The 27,268-nt window shown below is 41.8% G+C and overlaps 1 protein-coding gene across 1 annotated transcript in view; it reads left to right on the forward strand.

The window, feature by feature from the left end:
* The window catches only part of plxna1b (plexin A1b), a 203,582-nt gene that overhangs the window by 47,009 nt on the left and 129,305 nt on the right, over positions 1–27,268 (forward strand). The window contains 1 exon segment of the mRNA XM_032513838.1: positions 13,031–13,213. Within this exon segment, the coding sequence (XP_032369729.1) occupies positions 13,031–13,213 (183 nt within the window).

Raw genomic sequence — 27,268 nt, forward strand, 5'->3', positions numbered from 1 at the left:
CAGGCTTGGGGGGTCAGCCTCAGGTTAATGACGTCTGCTACATTGCCCCTAAGCAGTGACCAAAGGTCAGCTGCCCACCACTGACCTTAACCGCAGTCAGTGATCTGAGCTAACTTAAATCTGATGTATGATGCCTGATATCACTTTTCAGTGTGGGAGCTGATGCTGTGCAACATGGCTAAACATAACAAGCACAGAGAAACACAGACAAAGCTAAATCAGACAGCAGAAGTGAAATAGCAAAAGAAGTTGAGAGTTGTTCTAGCCAGCTAATAGATGCCATTTTTCCACTATTTGCTACTGATGGCATTAGTTGGACTATAAGTAAAGGACTAACCTACAAAACTAATTCTCAGTCATCTCCCCATCCTTATTTCTTCACAGCTCTCTAAGCTACTGGTGTTTGGCACTGAACCCCACCCAGATTTTCCCAGCTACTCAAGGAATACAAACGCGCTTCTCTAACCTCTAGGCTACAAAGGCTCAACTGCAGTGTGGGAAAGGCTGTGTGTTGTGGGGGTGGAGGGTGAATACGTAACCCTACGTTGACCCTGCTATAGAGTGGTGAAGAGGGCATGGCGGGAGGGGGGCAGGGGCTGGACAGCTGTTAGCCACACAGCCATGATGGATGGCCAGGCTCTCTGTCATCTCCCTGTGTTGAGTTCATATTTGTGCTGGGTCATAATCTCTAGCCTGTAGCCGTCATTAGGGTGATGTGTTTATAGGTACAGAGAAAAAACAAATCCAGAAGCAGCTCTGTTATAAAAAGATGTGGGTATGCACATGCACGCACGCCCACACATATACGCCATTCATCACTACAGCCCTGCTACCTGGCTATATTTGTCTGCTGTGTGTATGTGCACCCATGTGTTTGTGTGTCTCTGTTTTGTCCCTGAGCTTTATTAGTGAACCCCTGACCTTCTCCCCGGTTGGAGAGTGGATCAATACAAACCATTTCCCCACAGGGAGAGAGAGAGAGAGACAGACGAGCGAGGTGAGCATAAGAAAGGATGAACGAGTTTCAGGAGGTAAATGAGAAAGATGACAGGTGGAATCAGAGAGAGGGACTGGAGAGAAAGAAAGAGGTGCAGGACGTGGGCTGGCGTAAAAGTTAGAGGACACAAGGGAGTAAGAGAGAGAGAGAGTGTAAGAGTTAGATGGCAAAGAGGGCACAAGAGAGAGTAAGAGAATTTGAAGGATGGTGTTGAGGAGATGAGAGAGACAAAGAGTGTGAAAATGAACAAAGCAAGCCACAGAAGATGCTTGAAGGAAAAAGGGAAGACATTGAGAAAGAAAGCACAAAAAGGAGAAAAAGATAGCAGTGTTGTTGACTCTGTCCAGAATTCTGGTAAATTGGCAAGATTCTAAAACACACTGTACACATTACTATGACCATGCCTAGATTGGTGTGTTCAGGCCAGATGAAAGAGTGTGATGGGGAGCCATGTTTTGTGCTGCAGTCACAGCCAGCTAACTGGAATGTGATGTCAATGGAACGTTCTTTTTTTTAATGATAAGCGTTAGAATTTTGATTTGAATCAAATGTCAAAACTTCTTTGAACATGTTTGAAATTAGATTTTCAACAGTTTTTCTGTGTGATTTTTATGTTTTTTAGTCTTGACAAAAGCAGTCAGTGCTCATAACTACACACAACTCCAGCTAGCAAGACAGGGATTTAAAGAAGAATGGGGATTTTACTGAAAGAGGAATAAACAGTTAAAATGGCATGAAGGGAGAGATGGAGAGAACGAAAACCAGCCAAGGAGAAAGCAGCAAGCCTTTTACAGCCAGGGTGTGCTTGAAGGAAAGGCAGTGATTTACAGACGGAGAGAAGAGGAGGACGGGAGGAAGAGTGATAGCCCCAGAAATCTTTTTGCCACCACCACTGCCGAGAACAGCGGGAGAAAAAGGGCGGAAGACAGAACGAGGGGAGATAGAGGGAGGAGTAGAGAGGTTGATTGACCGCTGGCTGCTGCACAAATAATATCGGTGTCCGTCACCTGGCCAGCACACTGTCCTCCTCAGTGGCGTGTGTGTGTGTGTGTCTAGGTGGTATAATACAGATAATAAGGAGAATTTAGGAACACAACAAAACTCTTTTGGTGTTTATCCAATATCACTGAATTCATAGAGATGTATTGCAGTTGGAGGAAGTCAAGTCATCTTTTCCTTAAGGTACACTACAGATATATTTTCTTACCCACATTAAATGGTGATTTCAGCAACTTTTTCTCCACAGCAAGCAAAACATCCAACTAGCCAGCTGTAACCCTGGCCATTAGTAGAAAACACTTATTTAGTTATAGAAAGTCATGGAATTTAACACTGGGGCAGCACAGGGAACTGTGGTCATATTAGCTTGAGCGCACTACACACCAGTTATTGGAAGAGATGTCCCATGACTGTCTGAAATATTTGCTGATCAAGGCACTTTCTAATTGCTTAGCATTTTTTGGTATTTCTTTCACATTCTGGTGTTGGTCAAAACCCCATTTTAAATTGCTTACTTTGTTAATGCTGAATATGAAGACTGGCCAACCAAATCCTGCCCACTCCTTCCTGCGCCCTTACTAATTGTAGGCGATATAAGCTTACTTTAACTAATACGGGTGTTAATAATTAACCATTTAACCGTTAAAGTGACTGGACTAAACTGAACTGAACCGTTAACTGACAAGACATAGTTTGAATGATTTTAATACCATCAGTTGAACAGTAAAACCAATATTATTTAAATTACAAAAAGTTTGTTGCATGATCACACGGACACACAAGCTGTTGCAGAAAAGTGGTTGCATGTTTGGGTGGCTTGATTAAGGAAAACATCCTAATTATGATTATTTTGTAATTATGAAAATCAATAATGAAGGATTGAATATTTAACACGATTACTTATTGACTATTAGAATTATTGCATGAACTTAAAAAACAGTGAAAAGACATTTAAATCAGTTTAACAAATTAACAGTGAAAACACAAACGAAATTTCCATTAATACTTTCCCCTTTTTAACTTTTTTCCCTATATGTATACACACGCACACACACATTAGTGTGTGTATATATATATATATATATATATATATATATATATATATACACTTATATATATATAAGTATATAAGTATATATATAAAAAGTATATATATATATAAGTATATGTTATATATAATAGTTTTTTCCTTGATAAGATTGTTTTTGGTGATCATAATTGCAATTAAATTTGATTAGCTGCACTGCCCCGCTGCATGTGTCCACGACAATGCACGCGACATGGTGGCTCTGCGACTGGTGCGAGTCCGACAGGATGTCTGGCGGCTGAACTGGGGCTCAGTTGTTTGTTACTTGTCGGTTAACAGTCTTTATTTACCCACTGCAGCTTTCACTAATCATCTAGAAAAATTGAAATATTGGTTGACTTAAGGAAAAAAGGAGAAGAAAAAAAACAACTTGGGACATTCCCTTTCCTCGCTGGAGGCATCATTTGTGCTTGTCTCTACATGAGGCTCATATCTGACACAATACTGTTCAAAGTACCAAGCTTTCTCTCGATCGGCAGATGGATGGTGAGCTTTTGAACTTTGTCACAAGCCAATGCATCAATCAATCGAGGATCAATCATAGCAACAACAAAAAAGCATTCATTTTTATGCTGCCAGTTGCATGACAATCAGTGTCAAAGGGGAGATTTGATGCTAAACCTGAAATCAATATGTAAGTGATCACTTGTGCAACGTAGTTTTGCTGTGGTAGCTCATTGCTGTGGTATTATCACACTGCTTTCACAAGACAATACTTGTGAGGCGGTGCGAGTGGTGCTTCCTTGGAATATGTTTCAATGTATAGTATTTATTTAGATTTTGGATGGTGTCGAGCAGATTGACTTCATATACTAAACTGTTTCACACTAAGGGTGTCACGATTTTAAATCTAAATTGATCAAAATGAATTCACAATCTTGAATATCCAATAAAATAAATGGCACGGTCAATACTGCCACGCCCGCACATCACGTCCGGTTGGCAAGCAGCCACACAAGCCCCCAGGAACAGCGCCATGTCTTAATGCAACCGTGGACTTAGCGGTCAATGGTGGAACTGCACCCCTCTGACCCAGAAAAATGGTTCCCAGAGACTTTGCATGGCGAAAGAAACCTCTATATTTTAAGCAGATAATTGTTTTGGGGTACATCAGCTTACCAGCCGAACACTCCCGATTTAAAACGTCACATTTAAACATCGCAGCAGAATCCAGAGTTATTAAACTAGTCATGATGAACGCAAGCAGATGCGCGGGACTGGGCCCGCCCACGTCGCCTTGCACGCCCCCATTTCACGTTCTGCCAAGCGGAGAAAACGCACGAGTTGAAGTGCTGCGAGTCGTATCCCCTAACAGTCACAGCCAGTCAAAAAAAAAAGGATGGCAACTGCAGAAGCAGATGCAGGAGACCCATCGACAGAAACAGAGATGTATCCTTCAAACTCACAACAACACAAACTACTCTTCTGTCTTCATTTGGAATATTATACTCAACTCGTGCAAATGCAATTCCAAGCGCCTTAGGAGTATTCATAGCTGCAGATAGGCAGTCTTATTCGGGGGTGGAAAACTCCAGTTTTAGGCATTTAATTAGCGCGCTAGAACCTGTTTTTTGTTTTTGTTTGTTTATTTGTGAACTTGAATGTCATCTTCTGTGAAGAAGACTGCAGTTACAAGATAAACTAGATGGCAGGTTATTGTCAAATTTCTTTTTTATTGTTATGTCCATTACAATTTAAGTTTTTAATGTTTTTTGTATTTGACAATGTAGTGTGCTAAATTGCAAACAAAGGTCAGATATATTGCATAAAAGTCTAGTCTAAAAATGGCACAACAACCTGTGCTTTAAAAAAATAATTGTGACAAATCAAGACTTGAATCGAATTGTGATCTCAGAATCAAAAATGTAATTGAATCGAGGATTTGGAGAATTGTGGCACCCCTATTTCAAACAATTAGATATTTCTGCTGCTGGAACTAAGTTATCAGTGTACAGTGAGTCTTGTGTTTTTTGTCTAGTCAGCGTAGCTGCTGAGAGGAGCATGGCTATCAGAGTGAGTAACGTCCTGTGGCGAGCTGCACCCTGGAGACTATTTACAGCTGGATAGCAGATGTTATGACCCATCCTTTTACCTATGGCTGATAAGAACACACACTATCGGAGAATCGTATACTGACTCACTGAATGGGATGTAATAGAGGACACAATGAGTTCTCTTTATTTATAGGATCCTGTATTTGCTCTCAGATACAGTTTCCGCTCTGCTAGTTAGGCGTTCCAACAAATATTGTGCACGTCATGAGCCCACCTTAAGCAGATTTTCATTACGTTGTTTCAGAAAAGACAAGTGGAATTGGTCAGCTCCTAAACTTATTAAATCCATCATTATGAATATCATCTAATGAGCGTAACTCACTTGTGGTCTTTGTGATACACAGTCCTATTTCTGCAAACCTAATCTAAAAAGATGTGCTGGCAAATGCATTTAAGTAATTAGACCTGATTAATTGAGCCGGAGTTGACGAGCAGAGTTAATCGACAGTCTAAATGAGTTGAGCTAGGAGACACCAATCAGGTGGGTTGCCTTAAACGTTATTGGTACTAATGGGTCATTTCAGGTTAAAATTTAGCTATTTGATTTGAAAATCGTAATTTGCTCATTTGTATGCAGGATACTCTTTTGATTCCGTGACAGTGGAATGTGTGAGCTAACAATGTCCCACCCACTCAAGTGTCACTTGCATCCAATTATTAAAGGACAATAGAAAACCTTTTGGAAAAGACCCCAAGCAGAATGTGTGTGAGCGGCTTAATTCTCTCTCTCTCTCTCTCTCTCTCTCTCTCTCTCTCTCTCTCTCTCTCTCTCTCTCTTCTCTCTCTCTCTCCTCTCTCTCTCTCTCTCAGGAGTGTTTAGCTCAACAAATCCTCATCTCTAGCACCCCTCTAATGATACTAATTGTCAGTGTAATTATGTATTGATCTGTACTGTGTGCATGGGTGGTGTGTTGCATACATCATTATAAGGAGTAATCAGAGAATGTGGGGCAAGGGTTGTGCCTGTATTGCACATTCTAATAGTCTCGGTGTGTTTGTTTATTTAACTTTTTTTTTTTTTTATATAAATGCCCACATATGCTTCCAGCTTTATGGTTTGGTTCCCATGTTAATGGGCCGAAGTACGCACCACGCAGTCAGTAGAGGTCTATTTTTCATAATCATCTACCAGTCATACAGTGTTCCTGTATAGATACATTACATTTTGATGTGTGTGTGTGTGTGTGTGTGTGTGTGTGTGTGTGGTGTGTGTGTGTGTGTGTGTGTGTGTGTGGTGTGTGTGTGTGTGTGTGTGTGTGTGGTGTGTGTGTGTGTGTGTGTGTGTGTGTGTGTGTGTGTGTGGTGTGTGTGGGCGTGGTGGCGCGCGCGCGCGCGCGCGCAGTATGACTGTATCCATGTACTGTGTATATGTGTGTATATATAACCGCTGCTTAACATGTCTTGTTTGTTTATTAAAAAAAAAAAAAAAAGATCTTTGGCTGTGAAACCTTTAAATCTGCTGAACCAGTATTCCACTGCTGGTCACTGAGCATCTCCGTCTTGACATTCGGAGGTTAAGAACTTTGCCTAAGGGCACCTGTCATGGTTTAAGATGGAGGGAAGAAGTGTGTTACTTATTCACTTTCCCCACCCACATTTTCCAGCTGGTGTGAAACTTTGAACTGACAATCTTTTAATCTCAGCCCTCTTTCTGTCATCGTATATACTGTACATCGGTTCATATCCAACAGACTGTATTCTTCTTTGCATGCATTTTCAGGTTTATTTTGTCCTGTACATACTTCATACAGTATATATTTTTCCCCCTCTGTTGCTAACATTCAGTTGGATTGTGGTCTAAACATGTGGTGACAGATTGTGGAAGCAGCTCTCTGAATAGGTGCCAACTCCTTGAGGTTTCACTGTCTGACTGGAGTGCACTCAACATAGAAATGACTGCCCTGCAATCCATGAATATGGAATCGGTGCTGTCATCTATTTTTCTAAATTATTAATCAGTTCAAGATCCAATAACAGATTGAAGAAAACAGCTACAGCATCTTAGAACTAGACAATTCATGAATTGTAAATAGTTTGGACAAAAGTAAATTTTTCTTAGACAGATTTCTTTTCCTCAAACCCCTGTTGTCTTGAGTTTAAAATCATCAGCCTGTAGAAACACTGTACTTTTCACTCAAGATGTTTTTAATGCATTTTGTCCAACACCTTTGAGACCCAACCAATCAAACACACTCTGTGTCCATGGCTTTGTGTCCATGGAGCCAGTGACGTCTGTTATGAGCCTTATGAGACTTTTACATCTTGTTATCATAAACACAGAGGTTGTTTTAGAGGTGTGTGAGTGTCTGTAAGTTGATTTGTGCTTGTTTTTACATCCATATGCTGTATTTTCAGAACAGTGTTCTCTTGGGGATTGCTGTTTATTGTCACAAAGCAGTGATACTTTGAAGCAGTGAAGTTAAATGAAAAGTGTTGGCTTGCATTTACATTAGTATTGTGTATTGTCTATTTAAACCATATAATTTGGCATAACTATTCATATCAATAAAACATCAGTGTCATTACAGTCATTAGCCACCCCTCTCCCCAACCATGTTGTCTGTGATTGGTTGGAGGGATTTATTGTATTTTGGTGCACAGGCTGTGCCTCTAGTGTTTGTTTGACAAGACCAGGATTTTTTACAGTGTATAGCATCTAGTAAGGCTGCACAATTAATCGAATGATCACGATTTTGGCTTCCCCCGATCAAATTTGCGTAATCAAGCGTTTTTTATGTTTTATTTTAATGTGTAATTTCATAGAACGCTGAGTTTTTTTTTTTTTGCAAAGCCCATCTACCGCTCTGTAAACCACTGTCTGATCATGTGCCAGTCAGAGTTGTTCCCTGCCCCGTGCAGCTTAGTTTCTAGATGTAGACAGTCACAGAGGATAGAGTAACGTGAGGAAAATGTCACAACAGATAGCAGGCGGTCATATGTCGGTCACAAGGTTTACTAATTTACTAGTAATTGCAACATTTTGTCCCGTCTGTGTTGTTTTTCAGACAGCCACAGTGACCAGTGCTAGTTAGTGTCTGTTAGCTCACAGGGCTCTAGGGCGCGGGTAATATTTTTCCTCTAGGTCGCATTCGCTGCCTCTCCACAAACGAAGCAATGTTGTTTGTATCAATATGGTTTAATTTTACATTACATGACCCATTTCTTCTGTAAAGCCGTGCCTGTGTTTGGATCTCTCCTATTAGTCTCCATGCAGCCCCACCCCCATTCACTCACACAGGCTCCCCAGCAACAGAGACAGAGCGGCAACAACGCCGGTGTCATGCTTCTGTCATTTGTCCACAGTTTTAATTGTTATTAACACAGCTGTATATTGTTAAGCATGAGAAGCAAACCTGTATTTGTACCAGTGTTTCGCTGGTAACTCTGCTATTGTGGCGGGCACAACGAAAAACACAGAAGAAGTTATTCAATGCAACTAACTTCAGTTTGTAGAGTAATAACGTGTGAGACGGAGCCTGCTGGACCCATTCATAATGAGTCAGCTGTCACTCTGACAGCTGACTCCATCGCACTCCCCCTCTCTCCCTAGCTCTTTTAATCAGTTATTTAATCAGTTATTGTTGAAAACAAGTGAAGGAGCTTTCACAGAGATACATTTTTTTTTAAATACGTATATCCTAGGCTATTTATTTCAGATAATTTTCATTTACATGTGTTGCAGCTGTATGTATGTACAACATATCGGATTTTTAAATAATCAAATATTCGTATCGGTATCGGCCTTAAAAATCCTTTATCAGTCGGGCTCTAGTCTGTTTGCTTGACAATGATACAGCCTATGACTAGTGAGGAGAGCGGCGACACACACACATGCATGCCCGAAAGAACACAGGCAGCTACACACACAGATGAATTGCAGGCTTGTCTCTAAACCATGCTGTCAGCATTAATACCAGCCACTTATGTCCCCCTCTCATGTCCTCGCCACTCCTTTCCAGCTCTTCATGATACAAAAACATATTTTTGGTGTCTTTCTTCTGCACAAACAGGTTTTTATGGAGAAACATAGCGCCTGTGAATGTAACGGCTGCCCAATGAATACACGTTGCCAAATGAACTAGGGTTTTTTGTGTTTGCCGTACATGTTTTCCTTCCAGCTTAATAGCCATAATTCACAGCAGTGTGGTCAAACAACAACACCATGTTCCTTTACATAAGCCTGTTTTGTATTCTGCTGTTTCCGTATGTTTTTCTGAATGTAGGTTACTATTGACAAATTACACTTGAGGTCTACATGCTATTTGCCCAGACAAACTTTCTTGACGTAATATGTTTAAGAAATAGCAATCATAGGGGACTATTATTCAACCATTTCCTCTAGCGTGGGCCAACCAGCACACATCTGTGAATAGTCAGTGTTATTGTGGGCTGAGTTGTGTGGACACGCGTGTTTGGTGGCAGATGAATGACTACATTTCATCGTTTTGCAGTGTAAAGTGGCTGAAGCAGCTCCACCCAGGGGAAGCCACCACAGTTGTGGCTGTTAGCCAGCAACATTCAACTAGGTGTTTCTAGAAACCACCTTTTTTATATATATATATATTAATATATATATATTTTTTTTTTTCTTTTCACTATGTATCTTTCAATACATATTTTGTGTGCAGTCCTCATATTGTATCAGCAGAATCTAGGTTACACATCCCTCTGTGACATTCCTCAGCTGACAGCTCACGTACTGTGTATACACACTGTTAGTACAATGCTTCACTCTTAGCCTGGATATGAACCCTTTCAAAAATCCCATTCAAAAGTTTCCAGATCAAAGTTTAGGGAGATTCTTTCAGTCTGGGTATGCAGCAGAACTTACATTATTACATTTTGATAATCAATTACCGGTCTTGGTCTTTAATGATGATCAACTGAAAAGATTTGTGATTTTGGGCCGTTTTGAGATGTCCCCTTTGAGAACTTGTGATGGGCATTTTTGGCTTTATTTGCTTCATTTATTTGCTACATATTATAGCCAAAGCAATTGATTTTTTGATTGATCAATAATTAAAATAAGCATAGGTTGCAACCCATATACAATGTAAAATAGTACAATAATGTAATATATAATATTATATATTTTTACAATATAATAATTGTGAAAAACTAGATTAGAAGTGATTAGAATAGTGGTAAGAAAAAAACATTAGCTCGTGTTTTTAGTTTTTACACACTCATACTATTTTTTTGAAAGGGGATCTTAAAGTGCTCAACGCCAAAAAAGCATAATATGAGCACTTTAAGAAGAAAAGACCAAGCCCCACTGAACTGCATCTTCACAACTTTTATTCAGTGCCACATGCACCCTGTGAAAATCTAAACGAGAAACCTCCTCTTCTACATTAGTAAGACCCTGCTGCCAAAGTCAGTGGAAGGCTGTTGGCTTAACTCCTTCCTCCCTGACGGCGTTCGGCATCTTTGAAAACACTGCAGAACGTTAAATATGTTTTCCAGGCAAAACCCTGCAGAGACCGCAGGGGCAATATTCTTTCCATACTAGATATCAGCTCCAATTCACATGGGGATCTTCTTAAATTGCGGAACCAACTTAAAAATGTATCCTCCATTAAAATGCTTTCCAACCTCAAGGGGAATGCCGTTTATTTCATGCTGATCCATGCTGTTTAAACCTTCTAGACCTACAAGAATGCTATATCACCTTTACCCTCCAGTGCCCTAGAGAGACTTGTATTGGCTAGTGTGTGTGTGTGTGGTGTGTGTGTGTGTGTGTGTGTGTGTGTGTGTGTGTGTGTGTGTGTGTGTGTGTGGTGTGTGTGGTGTGCGTGGTGCGTGCCTGGTGCTGCGCGCCTGCGCGCCTGCGCGCGCACGTGCTAGTATGTGCGTGCGTGCGTGTTAGTGGTGTATAGTTTTTTTTTTTTTAACCCTTATGGTCTCTTGAGGCTGCTATATACAGTATTTCCGATAGTGAGTCTCTTTCATAGAAGATGGATTAACCCGTTTAACTTGTTTTCCTTAGGCTCTGACGGCATTGGATTGCTTGGGGGGGGGGTTGACTCTAGTCCAGATTGATGGATTTCTTTTCCATGACTATATGGTTTAAAATGCTTGCCCCCAGTTGTATTTCATATTAAGACGACAGGAATTGTTTTGTTGCTTGTAGCCAAATCTCTGTGTACAATCAGAAAGTACCGGAGAGGCTTCGGTTGTGTGTGTGTGTGTGTGTGGTGTGTGTGTGTGTGTGTGTGCGCATGTAGGTTTACAGGTCCTTACTTGTGTTTTTGTCGGTGTGTGTTGTGGTGTCAGTTACCTTTGTTCAGAGGAAATAAATTGCCCCCAAGCAATTAGTTGTTACAAAAAAAAGATGTTTCAGGTAATGGCTGTGTGTGGTCCTGTCACACACACATACACACACATAGTGGCTTCAAATAAAAATGTCTTATTTTCTTTGCTTTTACCATGTCACATCACTGTGCAAAGGAACAAAAAAGGAGAGCTTTTTGTTGACTCCATTTAATAGTCCTACCACCCTGCACACACACACACACACAGGTCAAAGAGGTGTGCTCAGGACAGAAGAAAGAGTAGTAACTAAGTGAGAGATGGAGGCAGAAGGGGACTTGCCGAGGAGCGATGGATGAAGAGGGAGATGCAAAGCGATTAGAAGAGAAGGGATGGATGGACACAAGTAGAAAAGGACAGGGAGGGGATATTGATGCTTGCTTAGTTACTGTATCAGCTGAAAGGAGATGAAGGAAAAAAGAGTGAGAATAGTAGAAAAAGGGAGAATAATTTAGGCAATTTAGGCAAATGGGGAGGGAGGGAGAGAGAGTGAGGGAAGGGGGTGTTATCTTTTCTCCTGTGTGGATCAATCAGATGATGTAGTGATAAGACTGGATTACACCGCAATTTACACACTCCCAAAATGTGTGTGTGGGGGGTGGGGTGGGGGGGTGGGGGTGTCTTTCTCTCTCATATGCGTCTGTTGGCTCTGGTTGACACACTGACGCCCATTGAGTTTTGTGGAATTCTCACATTTGGGAATCTGGAAAAAGTCTCCTACACAATCAGTTATCAAAATAATTGTCACTTTCCATCTGTAGAAAAGCATTCATCGTCTGTGGCACTTTAACCTTAATTCATAGGCAACCGATTATGTTCTGTGTCTGTGAGTGGTAAAGGCATCATATTGGGAAGCAGATTGCTTGGGGCGATGGGCCCCTCGTGACACTGGAATGCTCCAGATATTGTCACATGGTCACCCGCATTACTGCCATGTCACCGCCGTGACCAAATACTTAACCAAATGCTGAAGGTTTTGCACAGTGGGATTGCCTTCTGGGAGAAAGAAGGGTGTATTCATGAATGGCTCCTGTTTGAATAGGCTGTTTAACATGTAAGATAATCAAGTAAATCATTAGAAGTTGGACCTATAGCCCTGCCTGTATTCCCGCTGTGATATGGAAACAAGTAACAAGTGGACTCTTAGATGGCTCTGCTGCGTTGAAGATTTTATTTGAGTAGGTTCCTTTTAAATGACTGGGCTAAGGTGCCTGATGTTGCTGCTCTCTTACAGTCCTTCTCTCTCCGTACTTTGAACTGTTTAACAAAAATACGGGATTTAAAATATAAAAAAGGAGGTAATTTCAAGTGTACGCTGTGAATTAACAGAGTCGGAAAGTACACAAGATATAAGAGACTTTGTGGTATTCTAGAACATCTTAATACACAATTGACACACCAAATCGAATTGAACCGACACATAGAAAGCGTCTCTAACTACTTACATTTGTATTTTTCCTTATTAGGATACAAAATGAATACTATAAAATGACATTCTCAGAATCAGAATTGAATTTTGTAAAATGTTTTTTCTTCCGTCAAACCTTTTGTCTGATTGTTGTCTTTTTTTCCTTCCTCCAGCCCCTGCAGATAGACGATAACTTCTGCGGCCAGGACTTCAACCAGCCTCTCGGGGGAACCAGCACCATCGAGGGAACACCCCTCTTCATCGACAAAGATGATGGCATGACCTCGGTGGCAGCATACGACTACCGTGGCAACACCGTGGCTTTTGTTGGCACGAGGAATGGCAAACTGAAGAAGGTAGAAATGATTTGATATTTTTTTATTTTGCCTTCATCATACATTTTTTCCTTATCGTATAAATAGAATAAGCCAGTGGTGGTTACTGTCACTTAATAAACTGTATGCTTGCAGCTTAATCGTTGTCACGAAGCACTGTGGAAGCTCTTTTTACATTAAGATTAAATGCAGTCAGCTCCATTTTTCTTGCTATTGGCTATTTCCAACAGGGCATTCAAGTGCCTCTTTAAAACCTTTTTCGTTTAACAAGCAATTTAAAGCAAGTCTGTGGCTACTCCCTCATCGATTGTCATGTTAGTCACGTCACACATAAAATGTTACTGCCGTATCCCAATGCCACGTACCGCCTCGCCTCTAATTTTAAGAGCTTGCCTTCAATCAATCCAACAGCCATGACTGGTGAATGTCTTTTCTGTTCTGGTCAGCTGTGTAGTGTGGATTAATTCAGGTGGCTAGGTGGAGAGAGAGAGAGAGAGGGAGAGGGAGAGGGAGAGGGAGAGGGAGAGGGGAGAGGTGATGGATGGATACACTTTTCAACTTTGTGTTCTGGTACTAACTCTGCTTGATTTAACTTTGTACGTATACAACTTAGTAGAACAGTTAAGTAGTGAATTTCTTAATGATTTTGTTGTCTTTTTTAGGTATATTACCACACTAGCTGTTTGGGTCAACATCAGACAGACATTTTGACCACACTGATGCATCTGTTTTATCCTAATTGTGTAGAAGATGTTCTCGGTTGACATGTCGATTGTTAGTTGTACACTCTTACAATGTGCTATAACTAAGATTCTGTCGATGTAACATGCATGTGTGCAGCCTGGGTATTTGTTACAATGTGTCATGTCTTGGTACATCATTAGAATTCACCTTGTTTTCTGCCCGCGCTGCTCAAGACCTGTCATCCATTCAATATTATGAATGTATAATCAGGCTGTGTGTTTGTGTGGTTTTAATGCGTGTTTGTGTATGCCGCAGTGTTTGTGTGTTTGTCACTCACAGTACGCATGATAATGTGTACGCTTGTGATGGCATGGATTTGTTTGTGTGTTGCAATGTGGAGCAAGAGACAACAAACAATACAGTGTTGACTAAGATTCAGCACTGTGCATTTGTCAAAGTGACACCCATTCACTTAGCTTGGCAGTAGTCCCTTTATTTATTTAGCTATCGTCACGTCTGTTATGCTTTGCTGGTGTGCACTCTGGTTCAGGTGTGTGTGTGTCTGTGTGTGTGTCTGTGTGTGTCTGTGTGTGTGTGTGTGTGTGTGTGTGTGTGTGTGTGTGTGTGTGTGTGTCTGCGTGCACGCACGTGCAAGACAGAGACATCTCCTGGGAAAGTAATGCTACCTCAGGTTGTTAAGGTTTGTTGTTTAGGTGTGTGTGTAACAACGGAGCCAAAGAGCCTGCAGTTCTTTTGGCTGCCTTCTGCTTTAGACAGAAAACCTCAAAACAACAAGAAATCTGGTCTTGGAAAATATTCAATTTGCATAAAACCTGACATACGAGCACTTGCACGCACGCACGCACACACGCACACACAGAAACTCACAGAGAATCATAGCAGTGCTAGCAAAAATAACCGTAAGGCAGGAAGAGAAAAAAGACAAAGTAACTGAATCACAAGTGTGTGATAAAAGATTCTTCCTCACTGATGCGTCCTCTTCTACTCTTGTGTTTTTGCAGGTCATTATTTCCATAAGTATTTTTTTATGTGTGCTTATTATCTCATCAGTAAAGTAGGTGTTTGAGTCATCAGGATCTGTTTTTTGCATGAGTGTTTAGCTTTTGATGCTTTTGTGGGAGTGCTATGCAGACCATGAGGCCATGGTGGAGCGTGTTTCTGTTCCTGCACTTTCCTCCGGAGAGCACTAGCGTCGAATGCTGTTTATATAGCCATGGCCCAGGGTGAGGAAGGAAGAGAGGGGTAGAACCAGGGAGAATATTTGTAGGATGGATGAGAAAGGGGAAGGATTGACAGAATTTGAAAAAGCCAACGCACAGTATTTGCAGGTAAAAAAATAATAATAAAACTTAATTTCCATTATTGATAATGATCATGGCTATATAGATACAAAATGAACAACAAGTGTGTGCCAAATGGATCTGTCTTTCATCAAGGTCCTGGAAGACGTTTCTGTTTTAAGTAACATTACCTTCATTTAACATTTAACATGTAACATTTACCTGAAGCATCTCTCCATTTGTAATTTGGCTGAACATGAAGTGCTTTAATATCGTGTATTATCAACACTCAGTCTCTTTTTCACCAAATGTAGTGCTCAAGGTTGTCAAGAGCAACAAGAGAGTGGCACAAACAACATGTTTAATGCACTAATGAAGTCCCTCTGTGTTCTGTAAACGCGCGCGCGCACACACACACACACACACACACACACACACACACACATAAACGGGACACTAACTAATGAGTACTGGTATAATGGGACAATAGGGGAGATACAGGAAGAGGAAGGGAAATAAATAGATAGATAGATAGATAGAGCAGATAAAAAGAAGAGCAAGAAGAGGCGGGGGAAAGAAGGAAGTGATGAAGAGAGGTGATGTTCACTGGTGTGATTAACTAATTCCAGCGGTCACCTGAATACCGCTGCGGTCAAGGACACAGCGGTGGACCGGCCATCTACTGCACTTAATATTTAGGATTAAAGGCCTCTATTCCATTTGACTGTTTCATTATATCTGTCTGCTTGGCCTGGCTTGTCATTGGTCACTGTGTGAGCCTGTTCATCTGTTAGCACGCTAGCTTAACATAATGTATCATATCTCACTTCCTCCTTTTTATGTCATTCCATTTAAAGAAACACCATAACTAAGTTGCCTCTGTCTGTGTTGTATAGCAGTGAGCAGATGGACCTTGACGTGATTCTTTCTGTCACTTCTGCACTTTTAAGGGACTGTTGAGCATTGACAATGAATGGGCAATCACCATGACCCACGCACACTTGCACACATATATACAATGTCAATAGGTGGTCCAAGGACACCAAACAAAAGAGAGGATCCTAGTCAATAATCCAATACCTATTGTATATGCTTGTTTTGAAACTGCACACACATTTACACATAAACACATGTTAGGATTCCTCAGCTGCGCCCTCCATCAGGGGGCCGAATTGAGCCATCTGCTGTGTGTATGTGGCCGGTGGGCCAGGTGGTAGGAGCCTCCAGTGCCCGCTGTGTGCCCATTGTGGCCATGCCAGGCTCAGGTTGGTAGTTGCTGTCATTCATCTGATCGGGGCATCAATGAAGCAATCTCAAGGTTTCTACAACAGCATGACCAGTCCATTCCAACATAAGACTTTAATGACTAGTGTAACAACAACAGAACACCCTGGAAAAGTAAGACTACTGTTAAAATAAAAATTTTAAAAAGTTCATCAGTGCAGAATTCAAGTCCTTCAAACTGATTCTTTAAACTGAGTGCAGCAGAATGCCTGTTGGTTAGTGTTAAAGTCTACAAACTAAAAGATAACACGAGCGACCTCTGCACCAGCCAAAGTGTTACCATAAGCTAATTAGCATTGGTTCATTGAGCAAGAACATGAACCAGTATTAGCTCTGTCTGTCTGGTCGCTAGTTTTATTTGATAAAAACTATTATAAAGATAAGCAAGATAAATAATGACAATAATAACAATCTAAAAAAATATAATTAAATACTTGCTGCAGTTGTTGACCATTACATCTGTTTTTGTTTCTTGTGCATAATGCTGCCCTGTCAATTGTGTGTGTGTGTGTGTGTGTGTGTGTGTGTGTGTGTGTGTGTGTGTTGTGTGGTGTGTGTGTGTGTCCACCTCTCAACCTTTTATAGGCAGGATTTCCACCCAAAAAAAGGAACAAATCAACACATTTTGGAAACACCAATAATATTTGACCGGGGGGGGGGGGATGTCTGTGTTAACTCTTTCTTTAACTCTCAGTATGTGTGTTATCTTTCTGCTCAATATGATTTTGAACTGAAAATCCTAGTTGGAGAATATGCTATAGTGACTTTGTTCTTGTGTGTGTATGTAGCCTGTGTCATCATTTGGCTCAGCCAGCCGTGCCATGAGTTGTATGGCCCGGGCAGCAGCACAGAGGCTGGCTTTGTGCAGGCGTTGGGAAGCCCTCGGTCATTAGTTCACACACACACACACGCACAAAAATGCAGAACGGACGAGAAAGAGACTGGGGAAATGGAGATGCAGAGAATGATGAAAGGGATCAGATACGGTAGAGTGAATAGAAGTTAAGACCAGGCGCCCAAGACAAAACAGATAATTTACACTTTGCATTTTACATTGAGTTTTTCCTCTCAATTTAGCTCTTTTCGAGTCATCCAATCTTATCAGGATGTTACCAAATTAACTGCAATATATGTCATTGGACACATCTGACAGCACAGCTTTTAATTTACGTTTTCAGATTACATATAGCCCTGTTAAGCCATAATGTGAGTGGGAAAAGCCAAGCATACAGAGAATATCTTTTCTTATGTCAACACAAGTGCCCTTTCTTAGCATTCAACCTAGCATGAAATCAAATTAATCAATGCTAGCTTCCCGTACAGAGGATGATGTATGGTTTCTGCGTATGCTATCTTACCCAGGGCTACTACAGCGCCCACGACTACCACAGGTGGGCTCTGGGTGAGTCCATATGTCTAGATCTGTGCAAGGTTTTGAGAATTGAGTGTGTCTTTGTATGTTTGCGTCCTGCTGAAGAATGTGCATATCAATTATCTCTCGTCATTGCCCGCTTGAGTCTTTTCCCCGTCTGCTGGCTGGTGCATTTGTGTGACTAACTCAACCGAAAAAAGCCCCTGACATTTCCCTGTGGACACTCACAAACACGCATATTTATACGCAAAGACGCACTCCAGCCTTGGAGGGCGTCATTGCAGAATTGCACACAGAAAATATAAAATACAGGTGTGACTTCAGGCCTCAGGTGCAACCACCTCTGCTCTGAAATCGATTTAGGAGCAGCAGCCAGATAAATTGTTGGATATTATGCGTTTAAAAAAAATCTAAAAGGCACCCATAACTCTCATTCTAACTCAAATAGCCACTGTAAAACTACAGTTATGAATAATTAAAGGGAATCATCCATTGCTTTTTCACGTCGCCTCTCTGCTTCTGTTCTCTCTCTCATTTTCTGTTTTATCTGCTCCTTACATATTCTCTTTAGGCTCTGTCTGTCTATCTCCTTCTGTGATCAAATATTCCTCTCCCTGATAATAGTTGAGCGTTGTGTTCGTTGAGAGGAGATGTAGTGAGCTCTATTTTTCTCTAATCATTTTCTCTCATTAAAGAGAAGGGCAGAGCCTACACACATACACACAGTACATAACAGTACATACATGTTAGAATGTTGCATGTAATAGTAGGTGCACAACCTTCCATACATATACTTTCATATCTTACACACACACACACACACACACACACACACACACACACACACACACACACACACACACCACACACACAAAAATCCACCCACTCAGTCTCATTAAACCAGTGTCTCTAACTGCACACTTTTATCCTACAAGAGCCTCATTTGCAATAATGATCCATATTTCCTACCAGACTACAAGCACTGGTGACATTAAGGGACGCTATGAATTACTGCAAGTTGATTGTACTCAAATGCAAATCTTAACAAATGTCTCTTAAACTCAGCGCCAACTATTACTCAGTAATTTCACCAATGCGGTGCAAAATGTTCAAAGCTAATCACTTTTAAAGCGGAGGATAAGTTCCAGTGGGCTCCTTTGTTAGCTAATGCCATTGATAAAAAAAAAGTTCAGCCCTTGATAGTCTCAGTGCACTAATGCACTTTAGCCCGTTCAACAGCGTGTGACTGCACTGCATGTTACTCATTCACTACCTTGGCGTTCCTATCCTAATTCACTTCTACCAGGGGTTAATGAGGCAAAGTAAAGAATACAGGAGAGAGATAAAGAAAGCAGTGAGAAAATGAGACTAAAGGAAAAGAGAGACATGGGAAAGATGAATAATGAATGTACCATGTTAGAATCCATTTTTAAGGGAAGATTAGCAGAGTCTGGATGCAAGCTGGGATGCTCACATGATCCAAGTGAGGACAAGGCCAGCCTGTTTCTAGGTCATCTCCATTAGACATCTTGGGATAGAACATCAAAGAATCCCTTCTTTTCTTGCAGTGTTACATTTGTTTAACTTTTCAGTATTTCTGTACATTATACTCTCATATGTTATAAGTGTTATGATTCCATATTGAGAAAGATAAGGGAAGGTTTATGCATTAGGCCAAAGATCAAAATTTTTTACCACATTATTACATTGGGCCTCAAAATAATGGTTGGTCAGATTTGCAGCCAATTGTCATTGGTGCTGACATGGGGCATGATTTGTGCTCGTAGAGAGGGAAGTTGTGGTTAGAGGATTTAGTGTCCTGGCATATCTCTGTCCATGCCAACGTATTCAGCCAACAGCACACCTGGTGGATGGCGCAGTGCCAAGGTTCCATGGGCACACTCATTTCTGGCAATACACACACACACACACACACACACACACACACACACACACACACACACACACACACACACACACACACACACACACACACACACACACATACACACACACACACACACACACACTGAAACCAGAGGGGATGTTGTATCTCAAGCTAACAAGCCAAAATAAGCACACTCATGCAGGTCTATACAAACCTGGACACACACTGGGGCATGTTGGAGTGGTGGCACTGTGTCCAGAGGGTTAGGCATGACTGGCACAGCGGGCATAGATTACCTTTGGCACACAGTGGCTGTATCTACATACAGGCACACACACTCTCACACGTCTTGCACGCTCATTTCCTTGCAATTATGCCCAGCAGCTCACATTACATGCCTTGGCTTAGAAAGGACTGTCTTTAAATGACTGTACAGCTCTCCACAAGCCCTTAACAACAGCACTTGTAAGCTACATAACCCCAGCCATTAAGTGGCAGGAATGATCAACTGTTTATAGAGAGATACACTTGCATGGAAGTAAGACATGTAATGGAACAAGACACAGCACTTTGATGTTTCCCTTAAATCTCTGTAAATAACAGGATGTTAGAATCTTCTTCATCTTCATTATACAAAATGAGTGTAAATGAGTGTAAATATGTGAGTTACTATCAAATTAGCTAATCTACTGTGAAGAATGCAGACAGCACTAGGCACACATGCACACTCTCCTATGGGAAGCGACTGTAGCAGGCTTATCAGATTACCCATTGCCAAGCTAATAGATTCTTAATAGATTGTTTTTGATTAGTTCCTCTGGTTTAGTGGTGTTAAGATGATTAACGATTGTGTGTATAGAAACAAATACATGTTCACCTGCATACATTTGCATATAGGGTTTTATAAGTTAACAAATGCGATTACTGGAATAATTTTTTGTTTGTTGTTCCCAAAGTGTCATCACATCATATCATATACTTTGGAAGCATTTCAGGGCCACAATGTTCGAGCTGGGCATAGAGTTTGCTCTCTCTCTTCCTCATACACACACCCTTGAGATGCACACACAAACACACACAAACACACACACACACACAACACACACACACACACACACACACACACACACACATACACAAACAACTCCAAATGCAACAGCTCCCTGTGTTCATCCTTCTCACACAGCATGGTGGCGTCTCCCGCCGTCTTAACTAATTACCCCCCCACCCTGTCCCCCCCAGAGGGAAAAGCCTGAGCCTGGAGCCTTTTCACAATGTTAGCTGGCTCGCTAAGTTGTCCTCAGCCTGCCTTTCTTCAGCCTGCTCACCTTCTGACCACTGCTAGCCATATTGCACTGACCCTATGGCTAATCCTGTTAGCATACTAGTTGGTGATAGCCAAGCGGAAAGCCAATCCCCCATGCTGGTCTAATAACCTCTGGCTAATCTTTAGCTTAACAGTTGGATAAAAGGAACTCAACTTCAGTTTCTGTGGCTCATTTGTTATTAGTTCATTGTGTGCAGGGCAGCAAGTCCACTCTAATTATTCAATTGAGATTTTATTTAGTGCAAATTAAGATGAGCAACTTGTTCCAGCAGTGGCTTAGGTTCTTGTTTTTAGCGTTAGTGTAGCTAGCATAGAAACAGCTAATGGCTCCATTATTGGTGCAGCTGACCTTGTGGCGTTACCATTTCCATCTGCTAAGCCCTTAAAAATTAAGAATTAGGCATTTAGAAGGAGGCCCACTGGGCACAGAGTGTTGTTCACGTTCTCTCCGAGGGTATTTCTTTTTCAGCGCCTCTCTCTTTTCTATTTCCCTGCATTCCTCCTTCTCTCCCCATCCGCAGTATCTGAGAGAAAGAGAGAGCTCATCGTCTCCTATTCATGGTAAAATATTTATCCATCCTTTCCTTTGGCTCAAATGTTTCATACTGATGGAGTCTTTAATTAGTCATGTACGCATCTATCTCTCTTCTCACTGTCTGTCTCTTACACCCCCCCTTCAGTTTTCGTCTCTTTCACCCAGCCCCTCTGTTTTTCTCTCTCTTTGATTTACTCAAACCATTGCTATTCTCTTTCTACTCCTCTCTTTTCTCCATGGAATTAGTCATTAGCTGACTGACGGAGCTGATTGCATCTATTCCCAAGGCTAGCATTTGTTTGTGCGTCTTCTTTCTTTCCCTCCCTCTTCCAGTCCTCTCTTTTACTCCCTTTCTCCCCAACCACTCTCTCAACTCAGCCTTTCTCTTACTCCTCCCTTCTTATTCTCACTTTACCTTGCTACTTTCCCTTTCCTCACACCATCTCTACCATAAAATGGTCCTGGCCACAAATACTGGTTTGCGTTGCTGAGTTAGCAAACCAAGGTACACTCTCCACAGTCTGTGACATACTTTCTATATAACCTTAATTGCAGTGCCATTCTAACTTGGCTGCCACCAATTAAGCCCTCACTATTATATTGAATTGGTCATTTAGCTTGGCTACTGTTTGAATGAAGCATCTCCCTGGACATGGTTCAGTTGGCCTCTGACAGCACATGTGGCCATTTCAGAGACAGGTTCCTCCTCCCTGTGGGTTTTACAATGTTCTGGCCAGCTACTGACACTGCCAAGATGGAGGTGTCTCTGTGTGTGTATGTGTGTATGTGAGTGTGTGGGTGGGTGTGCGTGCATGTGTGTGTGTGTGTGTGTGTGCGTGGGAGGAGGAGATATTCTCCTCTGTCTCCCCTCCCCTATCTGTCACCTCTCCCTACAACCATCTTCATACCCCTCTGCTTCTCCGCTGCTCCGTCCATGTGTTGCTGGTGGATTAGGTTAATTGAAGCACTGCAAACAGGGTCCCCAGAGAGAGGCTGCATACACGCACACATTTACACTCCTCATTAAAAGATGGAAGTACACAAGTGCACACCATAGGAAAAATGGGCAGGAAACATGAGAACTCTGCATGAAGTGCAGCAGTTTTTGCATGTGCAGTAACTAAGGATAATATACAGTACATTACAGTAATGGTCATTATATGGTCCAGCATCATGTAAATACTTTATGGACTGCATTGTACACCACCTAAAATCATCTTCGGTGGATTTCAATGGATTTTTTGTAGAGAGTAAATTATTTGTCATTAGTAAAGTCCATGTAGCTTAAGTCCGTGGAACCCCACCCCACTGTTGGATGCTAACCCTGCATCTTCAGCCTGTGTTTGCTCCAAGCTTCAGCCTTAGGACTCCCAGCTGTGTCATCATCCATAAGAGCCTTGTGCTGTCTATTCATGGGTCACTGGCAGGGAAGTAGTGGCCCAGAAACAACACCAGACCGTCTTACTTTTGTGTGTTTATGAGTGTGTGTGCATGATCTGAGAGAATACGGTTGATACGTTTTCTTTCTGTAGGGTAGCAGTTAGGGTGTTTTAAAGACATGATTGGCAGAAAGTGTTGGGGCCATCATGCCTTTTTGCAAATGCACCATTATTCATGTGGAAGAAGTCCGCACATATACCGTGTGTGACTATGCACTGAAGCTTGAATGTGAGATTCATAAATGTCCCAGACACAAAAAATGCAATGGGCAGAACAGATGAAAAAAATAGCAGAGGATGGATAGAACCCCTTCATCCTGTCATAGAGAAAGACAGGAAGAGAGGGAACGCTGTGTCACTTGGTAGGAATTCCTTCCGGATGTTTCTGCTTTCAGGATATTGGATGTGTCTCTGGAAAACTGCCTGCTTCCAGGGAAACCTATTGGATTACTGATAACCTTGAAATGGATAGGGCCAGCACAGAGGGTGTGTAAAAAAAGAGAGAGGGGGAGAATGCGATGAGTGCATGGGCTTCTTCCCTCTTCTTTTTCTTTTTGATTTCTGTTCTTTTTCTCACTCAGTTGTCCCTCTGTTGTATTTCCTTGTAGTTAAATCATTGACGGATCTGACGTTAAATATGAGTGTACCTTTGGCTTTTATTGTTGCCTCTAAATTGTATTTGTCCTCCTGTGCCATTGTGAGGGTATGGCTTTCAACTGCACCGATACCCCCGTGAGAGACCTGTTTTATTACTCTCCAGAAGATATCAGAGGGTTTTGAGCACACAACAATAAACACAGTCACACCCGAGCGCACACTAGCACACACCCAATAATAAGGCTCCAATAACATAGTGGTTTTTACTCCAAGTTGTCTCCAAATCCCCCAGTGGTGGGATTGCTCCACGGTTGCCATGGCAACAGTAGTCATTGCAGCCGCGTCTGGCGATAGTGAGGAAGAGGAAGGAAGAGAGAGTCACAGGGAGCATTGATGTTTGTGGTGCAGGCAGGGGATTGGAACACAGTCACAACATTGAAACTGGGTTGCTGCAACGTTGCAGTTTGAACTGGGATTGGAAATAAGTGGGCTTGTAGGTCATGTTTACCCGTGTGTGTGTGTGTGTGTGTGTGTGTGTGTGTGTGTGTGGGGGGGGTGGGGGGGGGGGGAGCGAAAGAGCAGAAAACAGAAATGTGAGGAAGAGAGAGATTAAAACTGCAGAGACAGCACACTCGCTCATTAACTCCCTCGACATGTTCATTCTGTCTTCATGTTTGTGCGCTCAGATGAGCTCTGTGTTTGTGAGGACATGCTCAACCATGCACAACACAGTGGCTGCAAACAGGATTCAATCTACACTCTCTATTGCTTTGATATAACATCTGATTACAACTGCACTATGGAATTTTGGCTTAAATACGGAAATGTTCCTAATTGGGTAGTAAAAACTTGGGAAAAAGTGGGAATTATGTAATATTTGACAATATAAGAATAGTGCTAAGTATGTTTTCCCGCCTTCCTTTACTATAATTCAAAAGCTGTCGTCACATTTCTTGACTCTAAGGCCTGTAATGCCTTGTGGCAATGCCAGTGGGTTAACGATACTCAGCTGACAAACCATTACCATCGCTAGCAAAATGTGAAAGGAATCCAGTAATGGTGTTTCAGGGGGAATCTTTTCTCTCCTCTCCATATATACAGTACAGAATAGCGCCGCAGACACCCGATGCACGACAAACAGGCAGTTAGTGTCAGGACTCGGATGGAAAATCCATAGTTTCATTACGGGCCCAGTGGTATGAATGTGACCGGGAGGCGACCAAAGCTCTATCATGGGCCCTACAGGAGCCAAAATGGCTGCATTTAGTGATGCGGTGGAGTGAAGAGGAGGCAAGAGGGTCAAGGCTGCCGCTGGGAAGGAAGTGTGTTAGAGAGAGGGAGAGAAGCAGCCAGATAAAGTTCATGTGCAGTAACTGGCACAGCTGCAATTGTACCCTACTCACCTTCTGTCTGAGACTTTTGCTACGGCGTCTGTGTCAGTGTGTCACAGACCTCACAATGGGATTTGACATCAGTGCTGTGGGTCACATCGTAATGACATTTATTACACATACCCTTGACGGAATTTTCTAGTAAGGTTATTTAACCTACACAGTGCTTCCTATACAAGACAATTTTGATTGCAGCAGTGCCAATTGCTGTTAACTATAGTCCTTTTAAATACCCTGTAATATACTGAACATTCACAGCTCTTTGTGAACTGTAGCCAGTCACACTATCAATGTCATGCTAGTGCAGTGATTTGTCTTGAATGTAATGCTGATTATATACTCTTGCATACAATGTTAACCTATATCAGTTCTATACTCACTGGTACACTTTACATTTTACTTGATATGACTACCATGACATAACATGACACTACTGGAACAACATCTAAACATTTAACCTCACCGTTATGCCTGGTCCTAAACTTATCATGCAGAGATTCCTTTCACTTTTCCATCACTAAACATTAAGGAGCACATTTAGGAGCACATTTAGGAGCACATTAAAGGCACGAATCCACTTGAAATTATGGAAAGGGCCTGGGGAGAGTTAATTTGGAAGAAGGCAGCTCTCAGGAGCTCTTGGCTATTGTTTGTCCCTCTAGATGAGTTAAGAGGCAGGCTTTAAGGGAAATTAGCTTTCGATTGCTCCTTCTGATAAAGTGGTAGGGTTATAATTGTTAGTGACCTCCAGGACCAGAAAGTAAAGATCAGGTGAGACATATTGTTCACAGTAATGTGGATTAATTTGAAAATGTTGTTTATTTTCTGAAAGTTTTGTGTCCACACAATGCTTAAACCGTCAAAAAAAATCTCTTCTTCCTCATTCAGTGGCATCTCGAAAGCAAGAAAATAGTTTATTACAACCGTTATGTAAACGTGTCTCATACATACACATATCTGTGTGTGTAAACTTTATAGACTGTTTTTGCACGTTTTATACATAGACCGTTATGGTTTTATACTGTATAATTTTTTCATCATCCAGGGTAATGCAGGGTTAATATTGTGGCTCCTTAACCACTTGGGCACGCTCATCATCCATTCCTCCACCCACCTCACCCATCCCCCTCTCTGGGTCCCTGATGAATTGGCTGTTGTATTTTTGTCACACTTGCACTTCTACGTGTACCTAACCAGATGATAGAATGTCAAACCTTGGAAAAACTGCCTGATTCTTCTGAGAGAAAGAGTTGAGTGGGGGATCATATAGGAGAGCTGGAGCAGGAGGGAAGGAGATGAGAGGTGACACACACACACACACTTAATCAGAATGATTGCTAGCGGCTCTGACTCCTCTCATTGCATCATCGCTCTAATGCATTGGTCCTGCATCACACTCTCCTGCTGTGTGAGTGTGTGCCTGTGTGTCAGTTTCCAAATGCAGCGTCCTCAGTAGACTAGTAAAAGCCACAAGGGGCATGTCCTGATGTTATGAAACCTTGGATGTTAACCAAAATGTGTGTTTGCGTGCTTGTTTATGGCCTTCTGATTCACATTGAGTTAGGTCTGTTAAGTCCACCAGTGCTAATATGTGTTAAACATTTATCATGGCGGGACTCTCTTCCGAACACATTTATATAGAGCCAATTTCATTAACAGTCAAACCTGAATTCAGTGAAACATTTTGGGGATAAATAAATGGAGTATTGAATGAGTGGATGCCTGTATAGATGGATGTAGTAGCTGAACAAGTGGGTATGCAGCTTTTAAAATGCACGAGCAAGTTTTTTTGTTCTCATTCATTAACTCATGCATATTTCTCAGTGCTGACTTAACTGACGTACAAGTTTTCTCCAACTCCTTAGTTATGACACTCTTTGGAGACACATGCATTTACTCACACAGATACACACACCCTGTGACTTGTTCTTCATTCCCATATCCTTTCCTCAGAGAGAGCGATGGAGCCAAGAGCAATGCAAATTGAGTAAAATGTTCCGGAAAGTGGCTTTTCCCACTGGGACTTCTTAGCTGCATCTCTGAGTTAGCACTCTCTAACGCGTGCGTGCGTGCGTGCTTGCATGTGCGCAGCCACAGTTCTTGCTCTTTTATTTGTGGGTGTGTGAACGCCAATTGTTCCGCATGTACGTGCATGAAAGTGTGTGCACTGAATGTGTGTGTTCATCCCCATTTTTTCCCAGGCTGGTTTGTAACCCACAGCAGATTTTAGGGGAGAGAGAGAGAGAGAGGAGAGAGAG

This window comes from Etheostoma spectabile, chromosome 4, assembly GCF_008692095.1.
Source record: "Etheostoma spectabile isolate EspeVRDwgs_2016 chromosome 4, UIUC_Espe_1.0, whole genome shotgun sequence".
NCBI lineage: Eukaryota > Metazoa > Chordata > Actinopteri > Perciformes > Percidae > Etheostoma > Etheostoma spectabile.